Source organism: Dermacentor variabilis, chromosome 2, assembly GCF_050947875.1.
Source record: "Dermacentor variabilis isolate Ectoservices chromosome 2, ASM5094787v1, whole genome shotgun sequence".
In the NCBI taxonomy this organism is placed as follows: Eukaryota; Metazoa; Arthropoda; class Arachnida; order Ixodida; family Ixodidae; genus Dermacentor; species Dermacentor variabilis.
In genome coordinates, this window is record NC_134569.1 from 18104569 (window position 1) to 18121405 (window position 16837).

Here is a 16837-nt window from a genome sequence, read left to right on the forward strand (position 1 = left end):
GAAGAGCAGGGGCGACAAGACCGATCCCTGAGGGGTGCCCCTATCGCCGAGCTCGACAGGGTCCGACTTCTCCTCCCCTATCCTGATGGTCGCCGTTCGCTTTGACAGAAAATCTTTTATGTAGCCGAATGTCTTTCGGCCACACCGGGTTTTGTTTAGATTCTGCAACACGCTCGCGTGGAACACGTTGTCAAACGCTCCCTTCAGGTCGAAAGCGAGTATCCCGCGCGGGGCGTGCCTCGTTGCTGGCTTGACGACCAGTTCGTGGAGTTGGATCATCACGTCTTGGGTGCTGAGATGTTGCCTGAAGCCATACATCGTCTCTGGCATCTGATCCGTTTCTTCGAGGTGCTTCTGCAGCCGGCGAAGGACCATGCGCTCCATCACCTTCCCCACGCAGGATGTGAGGGAGATGGGCCGCATGTTGTCTATCGTGAGGGCCTTGCCGGGCTTTGGAATGAAGCGGACCTCGGCGTCCTTCCATTCCTTCGGCAACTGCGAGCTCTCCCAGGCTTCGTTAATGTGCTCTAGGAGGCCGCGGGCCGCTGTACCGCTCATGTTACCGAGTAATTTGTAACTTATGGCGTCCCTGCCGGGTGCACTTCTCTTGTTACTGTCATCTATCGCTGTCCACAGCTCCGTCATGGTAAACGGCCGGTCCAGTTCTTCGTTGTCGGGTCCTTCGTACCTCTCGGGCACCGGGTACTGGCCCTTCTCTGTCTTTAGGTACTTGGCCTTCAGGTCTTCCAGGAGCCTGCGGCCGTCTGCCTTGTACGTGTTCAATACTTTGGCGAGGTTGCGATTGGTCGCAGTTTTGCTACTCAGCGGGTCGATCAGATGCCTTAAGAGACACCACGTCTTCCACGTCGAGAGCTTGCCCTGAAGGCCGTCGCAGGTCTTCAGCCAATTTTCCTTACATAGTTTGGCCGCGTACTCGGCGATCTGTTTGTTCAAGACTGCTATGCGCTTGGCCAGCTTTCTGTGTCTCTGACGTTTCCACCGCCGCGTCAACGAGTGTCGGGCCGCCCACATGTGGGTCAGTCTGGCGTCCACGTATGGTGTCTGCGACGTCGTTGCGATTTCTTTGGTAAATTTATCGAGAGCCTTCTTCTGGTACCTCGCCCATTCGGTGTAGGTCCTTTGTCTTTCAGCCTGTCCCGTTTCTTCCTCGGATGCCTCTTCTTGTTCTTGGGTAAACTTTCTCATCTTGTCCCAATCCGTGATCCGCGCCGTCCCCAGCACAGCCCGATATCGGGAGCCTCGGATCGTGATGCCGATCACGCTGTGGTCCGACCCCAGGTCCACTTCTTCGCTTCTCCAGGAGACGTCTAGCGTGCCCGATAACCACGACAGGTCTGGCGTGGTGTCCCTAGCGGCACGGTTGCCTCTTCTGGTGGTTACGTGCGGCTAGTTCAGGAGGGCCATCTCGTGATCCTCCATTGCTTTGGCCAATGCTTTTCCTCTCTTGGACTGAAACTTTAAGCCCCACGTTGTGTGAGGGGCGTTAAAGTCGCCGAGGATCAGGAGCGGCCTGGTCCCCGCCAACCCTTTCGCCTGGCTCACGATGCGGTCAAATTCGTACTGCCGTTGTGACGGCTGGCAGTACGCGCTCATTACAAATAAATTGCCTGAGCTGCCAATTTCTCTCGCATGAATTTCGACCAGCGTGTGCGCGCACCCACCCTGCGCCGTGACATGTTGAGTTGCCGCCACGTTGCTGCGGACGAGCACCGCCGTCCCGTTCTCCGTGGGGTCCGTGTAAGTGGCGTACCCCGGGAGTCTTGGTTTCCCGTTTGTTTCTTGTAGAGCAATTACATCGGGCTTGTTTTCTTGTCCGTCAATGTGTAATAATAGTTCCGCTTCTTTGTTGCGAATCCCGCGGCAGTTCCATTGGTAAATTACTGTGGTATCCCCCCCGGTTTTCTTCTTGTGCTTCTTACTTGGCGTCTGCATCATCCTTTCCGGACGTCTCGAGTCGATTGCGCCTTTTCGCGATGGCGCCTTTGATTTTTTCGGACTGCTCCTTTTTCAGGGACGCGAAGCGGTTCCTCACCGAAGTTGAGGCTACTTTTGGCGCTAGGCGCTTGTGCTTCACCGATCGCGTGTGAGACTGACTCTCGACAGCCTCGAGTCGGGCGTCCATTTTGCCTAGCCTTTCATTAATTTGGGATATTGCGGCCAAAATGGCCGTCAGCTCTCGTTCTCGCGGGATCTGTGTCGTTGCCGTGGTCGCGGTCTCTGCGGTCGCCGCTTCCTCTCCGCTCACGGGGCTCATTTCGGCGTCCATCGCCTCTTGATTACTTGATGCACGCTGCGTAACCCAGAGGAAAGCAAGAAAAAGAGCTCGCCATGCAATGGGCTAATAAACATGCAGGGCGGCAGAAGAAAGGAAAAGTGGGCAGAGGTTGAGGAGCAGTTACATAGAGAACAAATAGGGGTGTATGCGGTTACAGAAACGCACCTTCGAGACTCAGAAGAGCCGCCAGTTATTGAGAATTATGTTTGGGAAGGGTACAACAGAACTAAGTCAGAAAGAAAGGGAGGGGAAGTCGGAATGCTCATCCATCAGGGAGCCAAGTGGAAAAGAGTAAATTCACAATGTCAAGAGCATCTTTGATTATCAGGTACAATGAGTAGGAAACAAACTTGGCTGATCGTTACGTATTTGTGGACCGGAGAAAATTGCACAGAGAGGAATATAGAGTTAGTGGAATGCATAAGCGCTGATATTAAGGGTTTCGGGAATGGTGCTGAAATTGTCCTATTAGGTGACATGAATGCCCACATACAGGATTTAGATGGCTATACCGACAATAACGGGAAGTCAATGCTAGACCTCTGTGAGCAACATAACCTCCTTATCGTGAACACAGAGCCTAAGTGTGAAGGGCAGATCACATGGGAAGTGGAAAACCGGCAATCAACCATTGATTACTGTCTGATGACTGAAGGAATTCATAAGTTGAAATAAATGGTTATTGATGAGGAAGGGGGTAGCAGCATAGGGAGTGACCATAAACGCGTCATCTTAAAAATTGGATATGTAGTTGGAAAAGAGAGCAAGGGGAGCAAAATGGCCAGTCCTAATTTGAAAGCTGAACAATGGCAAATATAGTCACTAGAGTTGAGGAAGAACTTGGCAAATGGCCAAATAAAGAGTGGGAATATGGTGAGCTTCTAAGTGTAATAACTAAAGAAATACGGAAAGAGAAACAACATGTTCATTGGAAAGGAAAAAAGAAACCGAAAAGCTGCTGGAACAAGGAGATACGAGAAGCGATCGCCGAACGACGGAAAGCATCTCGAGAGCACAGGCAGGCAAACAAGGCGCAGTAGCCGCAGGTTGAAGTAACCAGTAAATGGGAAATATACCGAGAGAAAAAGTCTATGGTTCAAATACTGGTGCAAGCAAAATTAAAAGGTGAAAGTGAACGTTGGTTGTCGGAAATACGTGAGAAAAAGAAGGCCACACCTAGAATATTTTGGAACCACATAAAATTATTAGGTAGGAAATGAACAACAATACAACAACATATCCTAGACGAAGATGAAAACAGACTGGAAGGAGAAGCGGCAATAAATTACATCCGAAAAGTAACAGCCGAATCTTTCCAAGGCAATGACGAGGTTGTATTTGAAGAAAAAGAGAGCATGAAAGAGACCCAAGTTGAAAAGGAGCTGGTGCTGACAAATTAAAACTGGAAGAAAGCGGAAGAGAAAATTCCTAAGCGCACAGCCACAGGGCTAGACGAGGTTCCCGTTAGGCTGATAAATGAACTAGGACCAAAAAGTAAGGAAGCTCTGGTGAAAGCAGTGGAAAAAAACTTTAAAAGATAGACGAATACTAGACAGTTGGCGACAAAGTAGAAATAATTTAATTTATGAAGGTAAAGGGGGAGAAAGACAGAATTCACTCGTATAGACCGTTAACCATTACATTGGTAATATACAGGCTAGCAATGCAGGCAATCAAATTAAAGCTTCAAGCATGGGCAGAGAATAATGACATTTTGGGAGAGCTTCAGAATGGCTTCAGAATAGGTAGGCGTTTGGATGATAACTTGTTTGTTCTTACTCAGTGTATTGAACTATCAAAAGCAGAAAGCAGACCGCTGTATGTGGCCTTTTTAGACATTACAGGAGCCTATGGCAACGTAGACCGCAACATTTTGTGGGATATTATGGAAGCGGAAGGCTTAGGTAACAATTTTCTACAGCTTTTGAGAGAGATTTACCTAGAAGATACCGTTTGCGTTGGATGGGAAGGGATGAGGAGCGAGGAGAAAGTTCATATCAACAAGGGACTGAGGCAGGGGTGCCCTTTATCCCCGCTGCTGTTTATGATGTACATGGTGAGGATGGAGAGGGTGCTAGAAGGAAGTAATATCGGGTATAATTTTTTATACAAACAGGCGGGTACAGTAGTAGAGCAGCAACTTCCAGGTTTATTTTATGCGGACGACATTGTGTTGCTAGCTAACAAGCAAAGTGATTTGCAACGTCTGGCTAATATCTGAGGACAGGAAGGCAACAATTTAGGTTTGAAATTTAGTATTAGAAAATCAGGCGTTATGGTATTCAATGAAAACAGTGAACACACAGTGGAGATACAGGGCCAAGAAATACCTCGGGTAACAGAATATAAATACCTTGGTATATGGGTAAACGAAGGCAATAGATATATGGAAACACAGGAAAAAACCATAACAGTAAAGGGGAAGAGAAATGCAGCCATAATGGAAGCACAGAGCGCTATGGGGATAGAATAGGTACGAGGTGCTCCGAGGTATGCGGAAAGGTGTAATGGTTCCAGGACTTACTTTTGGAAATGCGGTTGTTTGCTTTAAATCAGGGGTACAATCAGGACTCGACGGGAACCAAAGGTCAGTGGGTCGCCTCGCATTGGGCGCTCACGGGAAGACTACAAATGAAGCTGCGCAGGGTGATATGGGCTGGACTAGTTTTTGAAGTGAGGGAAGCTCACAGTAAAATTGAGTATGAAGAACGGCTGAGTAATATGCAAGAAAGTAAATGGGCTGGGAGGGCGTTCAGGTATCTGTACAGGAAAAACATTGATTCACAGTGGAGGAAAAGAACTAGGAAGCTTATCAGCAAGTATGCGGCCTGTAAGGTGGGCAACAAAGCAACAAAGACGGTCATGCGGAAAGTCAGAGAGGCTGAAATAATCTCATGGATGGCGGCAATGGAAAAGAAACCTGCCATGAGTAAACACTTAAGACGAAACAACGAAATGAGGAAAGAAACCATTTATGATAACTCAAAGGGAAGCTCATTACTTTTCGAAGCGAGATCGGGATGCCTTAGAACACGCACCTATAAAGCGAGATATAAGAAGGGAGAAGAAGCATGTGCTTGCTGCGGTAAAGCTAGGGAAACGAAGGAGCATGTTTTATTAGAATGTGAAGACGTCTAGCCAGTGGTCGATTTTGGCACCACTGGCCTCCTTGAAGCCCTTGGGTTCAGCGGGAGCAGTGGTAAAGCAAACATGTCCGTAATAGGCATTAGTAGGAGGCGATTGGAGGATTGGTTGAAGAAAAGTAGGGAAACGACAAAAAATGGAGACGTACAAAAGCACAGTTCGCAATAGGGGATCAGAAAATTTGGGCGTGGTAGTTCATAGTGTTTTTTTCTTCATTGTTTAACCTAGGTAGGACATTAGGCAGTATAATAGCAAGAGCTTGGTGGCGCAACCCACCGCCCCGTTCCAAAGGGGACGCTCATAACACCCATCCATCGATCCATCCATCCATCCATCCATCCATCGCGGCGCACGCAAGAGGCCGCGTTTCTACCTGAAAGCCCGCCTTCGTGAATAGAGTTCGCGGCCACCGTTTCCCGGTAAACATTACACTTAGATACGCTCCAGTTGCCGGGAAGCGTGAGAAGCACTAAGAGATCTTCGAATGCCCTCGCGTTCCACTCTTAAAGGCGATACTTAAGCGTCCTGCAAATTTTTTTCACCACATTCCACGTTGACTGGACATTCAGGGCACGAGATGCTGCATGGCTCTTCTTGTCTACCTAGCAAAGCATATTCGCACCAAAGGCATCAGTGTATAGTTAAACTGTTACCGCTGTCTTAGATTAGGACCAGTGTCTGCTGAAAAACAACGTACATTCATTGCGAAGAACAGAAACTACCACGGCAAAAAGAGGAAAAAACCATATTGTGGTAGCTACTTGTGCTAACCACCGTGGTTCATGTGCGCATAACTATTAGGAGCGGAACAACGAACGAACACCGTCACTATTTGCCTGCTGAAGGAAGATTTTCTCAGCCAGATAAAGCGGTGGAAACTTCCACAGAGAGAAAGAAAGCTAATGATTGCATTCCGGGAACACCACGTACCATGAAAGTCAACGGGAAGCTGAGAAACGTGGTGTGACCGCCGGCAATTTTACCACGCTGCATAATGAAACAATGACGCTGCTCCTTCCGAGCGAATCAGTCGGGCAAATTTTCTCATCACTCGGCTCGCATGCAGATGAGCACAGAGCACGTGGGAGAAAGGTTTTATTCGCTCCGGCTGACGATAACAGCAAAAACCAGAAGCATAATACTAGGCTAAAAACAGCATTAAAATAAAGCGACGTGCGAATGTCCTTCAGCCGAAGCACCATGGCGAAGAGTTCCATGCAACCATGCAGCGGGTGTTTGTTGTATTCTTGCCATGTTTACGTGCATCTTGTTGCCTGTTAATCAAGCGTCAATCTTGCTTCATTCTTCTCAATATTCTTATTCTTATTTTGCTTTATTCTTCTTACTGACTTCTCTACGTTGCACTCATTCACGACGGTGATGGGACGATGAGGCATGTTACCACAAATTTAAGCTCTTGTTTCTTGCTAAAGCATGGAATTTTGACGTAATGCCGAAAGATAAGACAGAGATATGAAATCAAATTCGTAAATTTGTTCGCTGAGGGGAGACCCGTTGTTAATCGCTGTCTTTTTAAACATATGAAAGGTTTAAGGGAAAAAAAAGAAGAGAACAATAGTGACGTTCATCTCCTAATTTAAGTAAAAAATCGTCACGCAAGGTATCACTTAGTGTTTGAATTAGTATATGCATCTACAACTCGTACCAACAATTAATTTTAATAAATTAATGTCCATTCTCTAGCAGTCACGTAAGCCATTCTGTTGATCCAGAACTGATTCAACTAAAGTAAGTCGGAGTTATCGCAAAAAAAAAAAGAAGATGAATAATTCAATGCTTACTATTCTTAAATGTTTACTGTGCTTTCACTCAGAAACAACTCAACAACCAGCGATTCAGCAGCACAATAGCGAGTTCACACTGCTGAAATCTCCATTGACGGTGGCTGTTCAGAACACATTCTTCGAGTTTCTGTACCACCTTACATGAGGAAGAAGCTGTAAGCATTTGTCATGTAATTTATTAGGCCGGAAGCGGACTGCCGACCAGTGTCATTACAACGCCAACAACGCTTCACAACGCCTGCATTACTTTGTTTATCAGCAGAGCATATAAATGTTAAATTAACAAAAATATCAGCACTAGGGACTATCTCGTAATTAATACCAAACATGCTTCGTCATGTTTGGTGGACATTATCAGCTCTCGGTGAGCGAGTCTTCACGCTTCGCACGCTCGTCGTCACATGAAGACCCTTTTTCCGCCTCGCGAGCCAGTCGCTCCTGGTGCATCTCCCGCTTGCCGACAGGTGTCGCTTCGTTTAGCCGTAGTTCGACGCACGTGTCACTTTGCGCTGGAATAGTTCTACCGTATACCGGCCCAGGAGAACGGCTTTCGTGCGAAACATTCGAAACGTTATAACAAGTAATTCAGATTATGTCTGTTGGTGTTTTTTTTTTCCCGCAGTAACTAATAAGCCGTCGCCGAAGCAAACTAATGTAACTACAAAGAGAATGGCCCGCAGTAACTTCTTTCCCGGTCTTCAATCTCTGTAAGTAGAACAAAAAATTTTCTGAATATTCTTTGAGGAAATGAATAGAAGCGAAGTTTCTGAAGGCATTTTATTTTATTTCTTGTCAATGTATACTTTTGAAGATATGTCGAGATGCCGCTGTTGCCGTATTTAGAACACGACTGAGTAAAGAAATAAGAAAATCCGACTACGATAAGAGGTTATGTCTTGATTTCGGAATAAAGAAAGCCGCGCTCAGGTTATCGTAATTCGTGTCACGTACGCAACCGCCGTTTCTGGCAACGCAGTTTCTCGTCGAAGTGTATGTTGAAGTGAAACACAAGATCATTTAGATTTGGCGGGATGCTGGATAGATGTGTATACAAGCACCGAACAAGAGGCACTTGTACAGCAGTTAAAGCTACGCGGCCCTTTGCCTGCGGGAACGAGTATTTATGCTTGGCATGCGAGACGTGCAGGGTGTTCTAGTTGACAACGTCGTTACACAGTGCTTCAAACAGGATGCATTGTATGTGGGTGCGTACTTGCGAATAATTGACGCGCGTCCGATTTCTCAAGGTCAACTTTTGAGCAGTACGTACGTATACGATTGTGGCTAGGAAAGAAAAATCGACCAGCACCCGCCGTGGTTGCTCAGTGGCTATGGTGTTGGGCTGCTGAGCACGAGGTCGCGGGATCGAATCCCGGCCACGGCGGCCGCACTTCGATGGGGGCGAAATGCAAAAACACCCGTGTACTTAGATTTAGGTGCACATTAAAGAACCCCAGGTGGTCAAAATTTCCGGAGTCCTCCACTACGGCGGTCCTCATAATCAGAAAGTGGTTTTGGCACGTAAAACCTCACAATTTAAAAATCGGCCAGCGATCAGCAGTGGCGTAATCCAAGACACCAGCTTCTGCATTCGTGTCGTGACTGCACAGCGTGGGATCATTAAGTGTCGGAGAACGTTCCGAGAAACGTGCGTGTACGCATGTAACATTTCTAAGGTTGAAAGACCGCAAAAAAGAACGAATGATCATGGCATTGGTATTTCGATAGATCAATGTTAAGATCACCACAGACTATCATTTGAGAAGGCGAGGCTGCACAGTGAACCATCGCGCTTTCCGTGCATGGCGGATACAGGATCGCAGGCGGTTAGCTACGCCAACTATACTTGAGAGCGCAACCAAGAGTTCTACAAAGCGTTTTCGCTGAGAGCTCGGCCAGGCACTGGAAGCCGCGTCCATTGCCGATGAACGGAGCGTTTCCGCCGCCACGTGTCTCGTGCATGCGCTCTTGGGCACGTAAGTGGTGAACAAGGCTCCCGTGGGGGAGCCGAAACGTAAATATACTTTTAAAACATTTTGGCCAGTGTCCGGATCTCTCCCTTTTAAGAATTCCCGACCAGGCGTGCTTGCGTGTCATACCATTGACTTCATTGTTGGCTGTGACAACATTAGGCACCCAGGTATATTTATGTGATCATCTTCGCTTAGCCCTGTCTCCGTTATTACAATGATGTCGTATTGAAACGAATGTTGTGACAGGCAGATTAAAAGCGGGTCAGAACACTGATATATTATCATGTTTCCGCCGTGTCCTTTCAGTTTCTGCAATGTTGTTCGTCTTGATCGGTTTATTATATACTCGGCCGAGGTACCCTGCTCGTGTCACATGAAGGACCGTCGAATTCTCTATCTTGCGCATAAACCCTTTACCGTCTTACACTCAAGTGAACTTGCAATTTTTGTCGCGTTTTGCGCTCGATGCTTTCCCCCAACTACATCACAGCTTGTGCTTCTTTCTTTCTTTCTTTCTTTCTTTCTTTCTTTCTTTCTTTCTTTCTTTCTTTCTTTCTTTCTTTCTTTCTTTCTTTCTTTCTTTCTTTCTTTCTTTCTTTTATTGAAGTGAATATTAGGAGAGGTTGGCGCCTTTATGGTGCCACCGGCTACTCCTTGTCACTTGGCAAAGGAAACAAATTTGCGTAAAAAGGGAGATTAGCGACACGAAATATGGCACTCAGTAGAACACTGGATGAATAAAAAATATACAGTCCAACAGTACATCAGTCGCAAAGTTCTGTGCATTAGTTCAGTCCACGTATACGCATATATAAAGTCAGATATTTTGTAGGTGGTGGTGGTGGTGGTGGTGGTGATGTTGAAGCAGGCGGAGTTAGCCTGGCATACATACATAACACATGTAATGCACTGCAAGTACGGAACAGAATTATACATATTGCGTAAAAGTTGCGATCCCCACATAAACCAATTATGAACCACAGACAACGCTTGTGTTACTCATTTAGCGTATTCGGATCATCTGATACCTAATATTTTCCCAAAATACTGGTGTCCTCTAAAAACTTTTTCAGAGCAAGAAGCGCTCTTTTTTGAAGGCCCGCAGTTGGCCATGGGCCAAGTATCTTTTTTAGAGTGAATGGTCTTCTGTCTAACATCAACAAATTTGCTTGCAGTACCCTTCTTTGTGGGTCGTATTTCGTGCACTCGAGAAGAAGATGATGCACATCTTCGTCTGGATGGCCACAAGAACACTGCGGACTAGAGACACGTTTTATCCTGTACAAGAAGTGCTTCGTAAATGCAGTACCAAGACGCAGGCGGTGTACCAATGTTTTAAATTTTCTTTTGTCCCTTAGATTTTCCGGCATTGATAAGTTTATACATGGGTCTATAAAGTATAACTCCGAGTTTTTAGTTTGCTGATCAAACCAGGTAGTTTTGCTGAGGCGACAAGAAATCTGTCTCAGGATCAGACGGATTTCACTACGCAATAGGGGAAGATTGGTTGTCTCTGCGTTATTGTGCGCTCGATTCGCAGCTGCGTCCGCTGCAGTATTACCAGGAATATTGCAGTGCCTAGGTATCCACTGGAATGCAATTACGTGGTTCATTGCGCTTGCTTTTGTAAGTTCTTTGAGTGTCTCATACAATAACGAAGTGTTCAAAGAATTTTTCTTATTGCTCTGCAGTAATGTGAGAGCGGCTTGCGAATCGCTAAATATAACCCTTTTTTGCGAATGTTTTTCTGATGTTATGAAACGCAAAGCACACAGGATTGCAAACAGTTCTGCCACGGTGGAAGATGTCTCTCGGGATAATTTAAATGTTTGCTCTAGCGCTAAATGTGGAATGACGAATGCTGGCGTCGAGGAATTTTTATAACACGATCCATCTGTATAAACGAGGATGTGCTGGGGATACAAGGAGTAAATTTGGAAGAGTGCCAGTTGTTGTGCGGCTACTATGAACATGTCTCTCTTAGATATAATCCCTTCAACCGATAATTCTATTTGAGGACATGTTAACATCCAGGGAAGGTAACAAACATCCACTTTGAATAATTCAATTCTTGGTAATAATGCTTTATGTTCTCGAACAACATCGTGAATTTTGCTTCTGTTTCTTTCGGTAAGCGCAAGATTTAATGGATGCTTCTCGTGTTGGGTTAAGATACGATAAATATGTCGGCATGTTTCAACCGCTCGTATGACTGGAAATGGTGGGTGACGAGCTTCAGCAATTACTAAAGATCTCGAGGTAGCCTGCGGAACCCCAAGACACACTCGCAGCCCTCTTGCCAGTAAACGTTGAAGACGTTCCTCAGAAATTTGCGATAAACCATGGAGAATAGGCGCCGAGTAAGCAATTTTTTTTTTATGAGTGCGTTATGGAACCTGTAATAGTGAAGAGACTGATCCCCCGCACTTTGTGCCAGCGAGTCGCAGAAGTACGTTTATTACTGCATTGGTCTGCTTTTCAATTGCGCGGATGTGTGAAGCCCATTGTAAGGTCGCTCTGATTGTTCGGGTTCTTAAGTGTCACGAATCGGCCACGTGCTTTGTGCATAGAGAGGGGGTTCACTTGCCCCGTGTCAGCCGGGCGACAGTTGCTGTGTTATGTGGGGTCACAGGCACCGCGCGGTGTTGGGTGACGCGTCGCGGCAGGTGCCAGGTGGGCGAGTGCCGATTCCGGGAAGTCGGCATTGTGCGCACGGTGTTGGCAGTCCGCCGACGGTCACACGAGTCCACACAGACCAGCCTTGAAAGGGACCGCTGTACAAGGTATTGTGAGTATGGCTCCCGAGTGCCTGACTAATTGGAGGCGCCGCCGAGGTTAAGAAGGGCTTAGCAACTCTGACCCCGTTCCGTATGCAGTGAGCATGGACCTAATCTTCTACGCGTCCGGAACGCAATCGCCAGCCTTGTTGTTGGGTGCGACTGCCGGTGGGGTGTCGAAGGCCAGCTTACAGTGCACGCTGTAGGAATGCGGTGCACACGTAAAGAGTGCATTCGGACGACGGCGTCTTGGAAACACGCACTCGGAGAACTTTGTCTTGTAGACAATAAGTTTGAAGGACAAGGAGGGCCATCAGTCTCCCACGCGGACAAACTTTGAGTACGGCCGCACTACGTGGTATCGATGCCCCTGCTTCCGAGACATTTGCGGCCTAGACGCCGTTGGGATTTGAAACGGTCTAGCGATAACTTGTTCGGGCCTGGCGTGTTTTGCTGAGCCCGTCACTAATTACGGAGAAATGAGAGGGCAACGGAGTTTTGGCGAAGAAGGAAAAGAGCTTTGTTTTCCAATATGTTTATTTTTAAGAGTAAGCCCATCCCTGTGGGTTGTGGCTTAACAAACGGTTGACCCTGATTGGCAACTGAACCTGTGGGACGGGCCAACGGCCCTACCGTCTTTTTTTCTTTGTATATTTGGGCTATAAAAATCAGGACGACATGCTGTCCCTCAGACTTGGCTGAAATCAGGATTACTGATAGATCAGTGAGGCTCCGTACCATGTACGTTAGACTTGGCTGAAATCAGGATTGCTGATAGATCAGTGAGGCTCCGTGCTATGTACGTTAAAACGAGTCTGGGCTCTAACAGTCATTGAGACAGTCGAAGAGTGAGACTTTGTTTCTAAATTGTTCAACTTTGTAATGTATTTGTTTTACCTGCCATGTATATAGAAAAGTTTGCGTATAAATATTTCTTGTACATCTGATCTGCATCGCTTCCTGTCTGCGTTTGATCATCAACTGCCGATCATCGTCCGAGAAGCTTCAAGTTCCAACGGTGAAGCGAGGACGGAGAACGAACGAAACTTTACTGGCGCAGCCGACAGGATCGGCAAGCCCCACAACGAGCAACGAGCGGCGAGCCAGGCGCAAGGAATCAGAGGGCCACCAGCGAATTCCGCAAGGGTTGCAATTCATCTGGACAAGGACGTCAGGCGGCGCCCCCAGCAGCAACGGGTGAGCGGGATTCCTTGCGTTTTGTCTAGGTTGGCATGGCTGTTGTTCAGTGAGGTTAATGGTGTTCACGCGCAGAACAGCAAATGTGATTGAGGCTAACGTAAACATTGATACTGCATCTGAACAAACAGAGGGTCAGAGACGGCAGGAGCTGCAACGCGTCGGAGAGACCGAGTCTGAGACGTCGTATACTGAAATGGATAGTGAGGCGCAAGGCGCTGCGCAGGCTCCGAGCACGACGGATCCAGAAGCCATGGCGGTGAGACGCCTGGAGCTGGAGCTGGAAAAGGCGCGCCTACAGCTAGAGTGCGAGCGCATTGCTCTACGGAGAGTGGAGCTTGAGCAGTCGGGCAGGCCGCCTTCGGTGTCGGAAGGAAGCGATCGGCGCGGTGCCATCACGGATGGAATAGCACAATGTGCTAAGGTGCTTAAGGCATACCGGTTGCCGTGTGACGCTGACGTTCCGATATGGTTTGATGAGGTCGAAAAGTTGTTTGCATCTTTTCAAGTACCAGCACATAGCCGTGTACATTTGATCATGCCTGCGCTGACTGAGCGGGTCCGTTATCTGTTGCGTAGCCTGAATGATGAGGAATGTACGGATTACGAGACTGTAAAGAAGGCGGTACTAGATGAACTTAAGCTCACGCCAGCTGAATACTTGGGGAGGTTTGAAAAGGCATCTAAACGAAAGGAGGAAACTTGGGCTCAGTTCGCGTCCCGAGCTAGAACTTATTTGGCCTATTACCTTCAATCTCGCCATGCAAACACAAAAGAAGCTATGACGGAGCTTATGGTCGCTGACCGTATGAAAGCCAGTCTAAGCTCAGAAGCCCTTGAATATGTTCTTTTGCGGGAGGGCGAAGAGTGGTTTAAGCCAGTGGAGGTGGCGAAAGTGCTGGAGACTTTCGAGCAAGCTAAAGGGAAAGGACGAGCAACTAAGCCAGCCGCAACAGCCTCACTGCTGCAGCACTCAAAACTAGCTAGCCCGCAGAGGACAAACTTAAAATGCCACGTGTGTCATGTACAGGGTCACCTAGCCAGAGACTGCCCAAAAGCTTCAAATAAAGAACAGCAGGGGAAGGCGCCGACTGTGCAAAAACAAAGGGTACAGAAGGTTGCTGTTGTAAGTGAAGAACCTCCACCAGAGCAAGAAAGGGTGCTAAGCGCTAGAGTACAAGTCTTAGCTCAAAATGCTAGTTCAGGGAGGTCAAAGCTGGACCTCATCCCTATCGTGTGCGGGGGTATAGCAACAGTAGCTGTGTTGGACACAGGTAGTGAGATAACGGTGGTCCGTAAAAGTATGTTGCCCATCGTGTTACAGGAGCCATCACGAACAGTAAGACTCGAGTCGGCATTCGGAAACACCATTCGAGCTAACCTAGCTACGCTGCCCGTAGGCAAGCATCGCCCGGGGGCTGTGATACAACCGCAGAGGATCGATCTGGTGTGCGCGGTTACAGACGAACTTGCAAACGGGGTTGACTGCCTGCTGTCAAAGGAAGATTGGGAACTACTACAGGCGCAGGAAAAAGACGAGTTTGGACGAGAAAGTATTCCGCGGGTAGCCAATTCCGTTGGAGTTCGATCAGTTGAAATGGTCGATAATACCGAGCCAGACTGCGGTCTAAGTTGCGAGGAAACGACAGATGAAATCCCTAAATTGCAAGGGAATAGTTTGATACAAGATGTCAATGGGGTGCCCAGTCAGCGGGAGGAATTTCGAGCTGCTCAGCTGGCCGATGAAAGCCTGGAAAAGGCCTGGAATAATGCTAGAAACGGCAAAGCTGACAAGTTCGTGTCAGACGGACTTTTGTGCCATTGGGATTCCTTAGCGGGAGTCAAAGTGAGACAACTGGTCCTACCAGAAGAAAGACGCAATGAGGCAGTGCCGCTCCGATCCCTGACAGCGAGGGCCACATGCGAGGCTTTACTGGAAATTTTCAGTCGTACTGGAGTGCCGGGAACGATCTGTTCAGGCCAAGGTACTAACTTTAAATCTCAACTGACACAGTTAATGTTAGAAAAACTGGGCTGTTCACCCAGGTTCTCCACTGCCGAACACCCTGAGGGCAACGGAGTGGTTGAGAGATGGAACAGAGTCCTCAAAAATATGTTGTATCATGTAATGGAACGGGACCGAAGAAAGTGGGATAAGCTGATCCCATTTGTTCTGTGGGCGTATCACGAAGTGCCGCATGATACCACCGGGGTGGCGCCGTTCAGGCCATTGTATGGTAGAAACCCAAATGGGTCCCTATCAATGTTGCAGCAAACTTGGACGGGTGAAATTGCGGTGCCCTCAACTCTGAGAGAGAACTACGCCGATGCGGGGAGCCCGCTTACAGCTTTGACAAGGCGAGGGGTTCCTAATTCAATTCCATGGTTGGAAGATGCGCAGTGCGCGTTCGAAAGTCAAAAGTTAACTCTCTGTCAGGCTGTCGCCATGAACACGCCTGAGCCTCATCAGCCGTACTGGCTATTCACTGATGCGTCGGCGACGGCGGCCGGTGCCTGTTTAGCTCAAATGTCAGCGGACGGAAAAGAAAAGCCGATCGCTTTTGCTAGCCATCGCTTTCATCCGACACAGGCGCGCTGGTCGACTATAGAGAGAGAAGCCTTTGCTATTATTTGGGCACTCAAGAAATTTGACTACTGGCTTTTCGGAGCAGTGGTGAATGTTGTCTCTGATCATAACCCATTGTCATATTTGACAACCAGCACCCCGCAGGGGGCCAAGTTAGCAAGATGGGCGCTTTCACTACAGCGCTACAATGTAACGGTGTGTCACCGGAAAGGAACATGTAACGCCAATGTTGATGCATTATCAAGGCTCTCGAATCGTTCATGGGAGCCAATCGAGTAAAGAGCAGAAAAGAAAGGATAGACAAAAACAGCCATGCCAGCTGGGACAGGCGTGAATGTTACCGTTCACCCGAAGGACGTGTGCGTGGGACAGTTCAGCCTTGATGGAACTTTCTGTGGTTGTTGTCGTCCCTGTGTGTGAGGGTTATAAGACTGTGGACATACTATGTATATAACCTGCATATGTTACTTTGCTGCTGTTGTGCCGTGCAGTGCGTTGGAGTGTTCCTGTACATACATGAGTGTTTCTTTTGTATGCTCACTGTCATGAATGTGTTGAGCTTTCGCCCTTTTCTTTTATCGCTGTGAAATATTGTTTTTTTTTTTGTGGTCCTTTTAGTTCATTTTCCTGTTCCTTACGGGCTCCGCAGCACCCGTGTTGGGCAGCGTATGTCAATTTTCTTTGACGGAACCTTCAGAGCCTAAATTTTACGATACAGCGCCCTTTGGCTCTTGTAGTATAGCTGGGCACATTGTGAGCCCAGTATACTCTTTAGGAGGGACGTGTAAGGTCGCTCTGATTGTTCGGGTTCTTAAGTGTCACGAATCGGCCACGTGCTTTGTGCATAGAGAGGGGGTTCACTTGCCCCGTGTCAGCCGGGCGACAGTTGCTGTGTTATGTGGGGTCACAGGCACCGCGCGGTGTTGGGTGACGCGTCGCGGCAGGTGCCAGGTGGGCGAGTGCCGATTCCGGGAAGTCGGCATTGTGCGCACGGTGTTGGCAGTCCGCCGACGGTCACACGAGTCCACACAGACCAGCCTTGAAAGGGACCGCTGTAC

The 16837-nt window shown here is 47.8% G+C and overlaps 1 protein-coding gene across 1 annotated transcript; it reads left to right on the forward strand.

Annotated features, from left to right (window-relative positions):
- Positions 1–13388: 13388 nt before the first annotated feature.
- Positions 13389–16103, forward strand: LOC142570263 (uncharacterized). Its single transcript, XM_075678662.1, has one exon. It carries the CDS (start codon positions 13389–13391, stop codon positions 16056–16058), a length of 2670 nt encoding a protein of 889 aa, XP_075534777.1. The 3' UTR covers positions 16059–16103.
- The last annotated feature ends 734 nt before the right edge of the window (positions 16104–16837 follow it).

What these genes read in the sequence shown, in the direction of transcription:
- LOC142570263 (XM_075678662.1), top strand. Translation starts at nt 13,389, where the DNA reads ATGGATAGTGAGGCGCAAGGCGCTGCGCAGGCTCCGAGCACGACGGAT.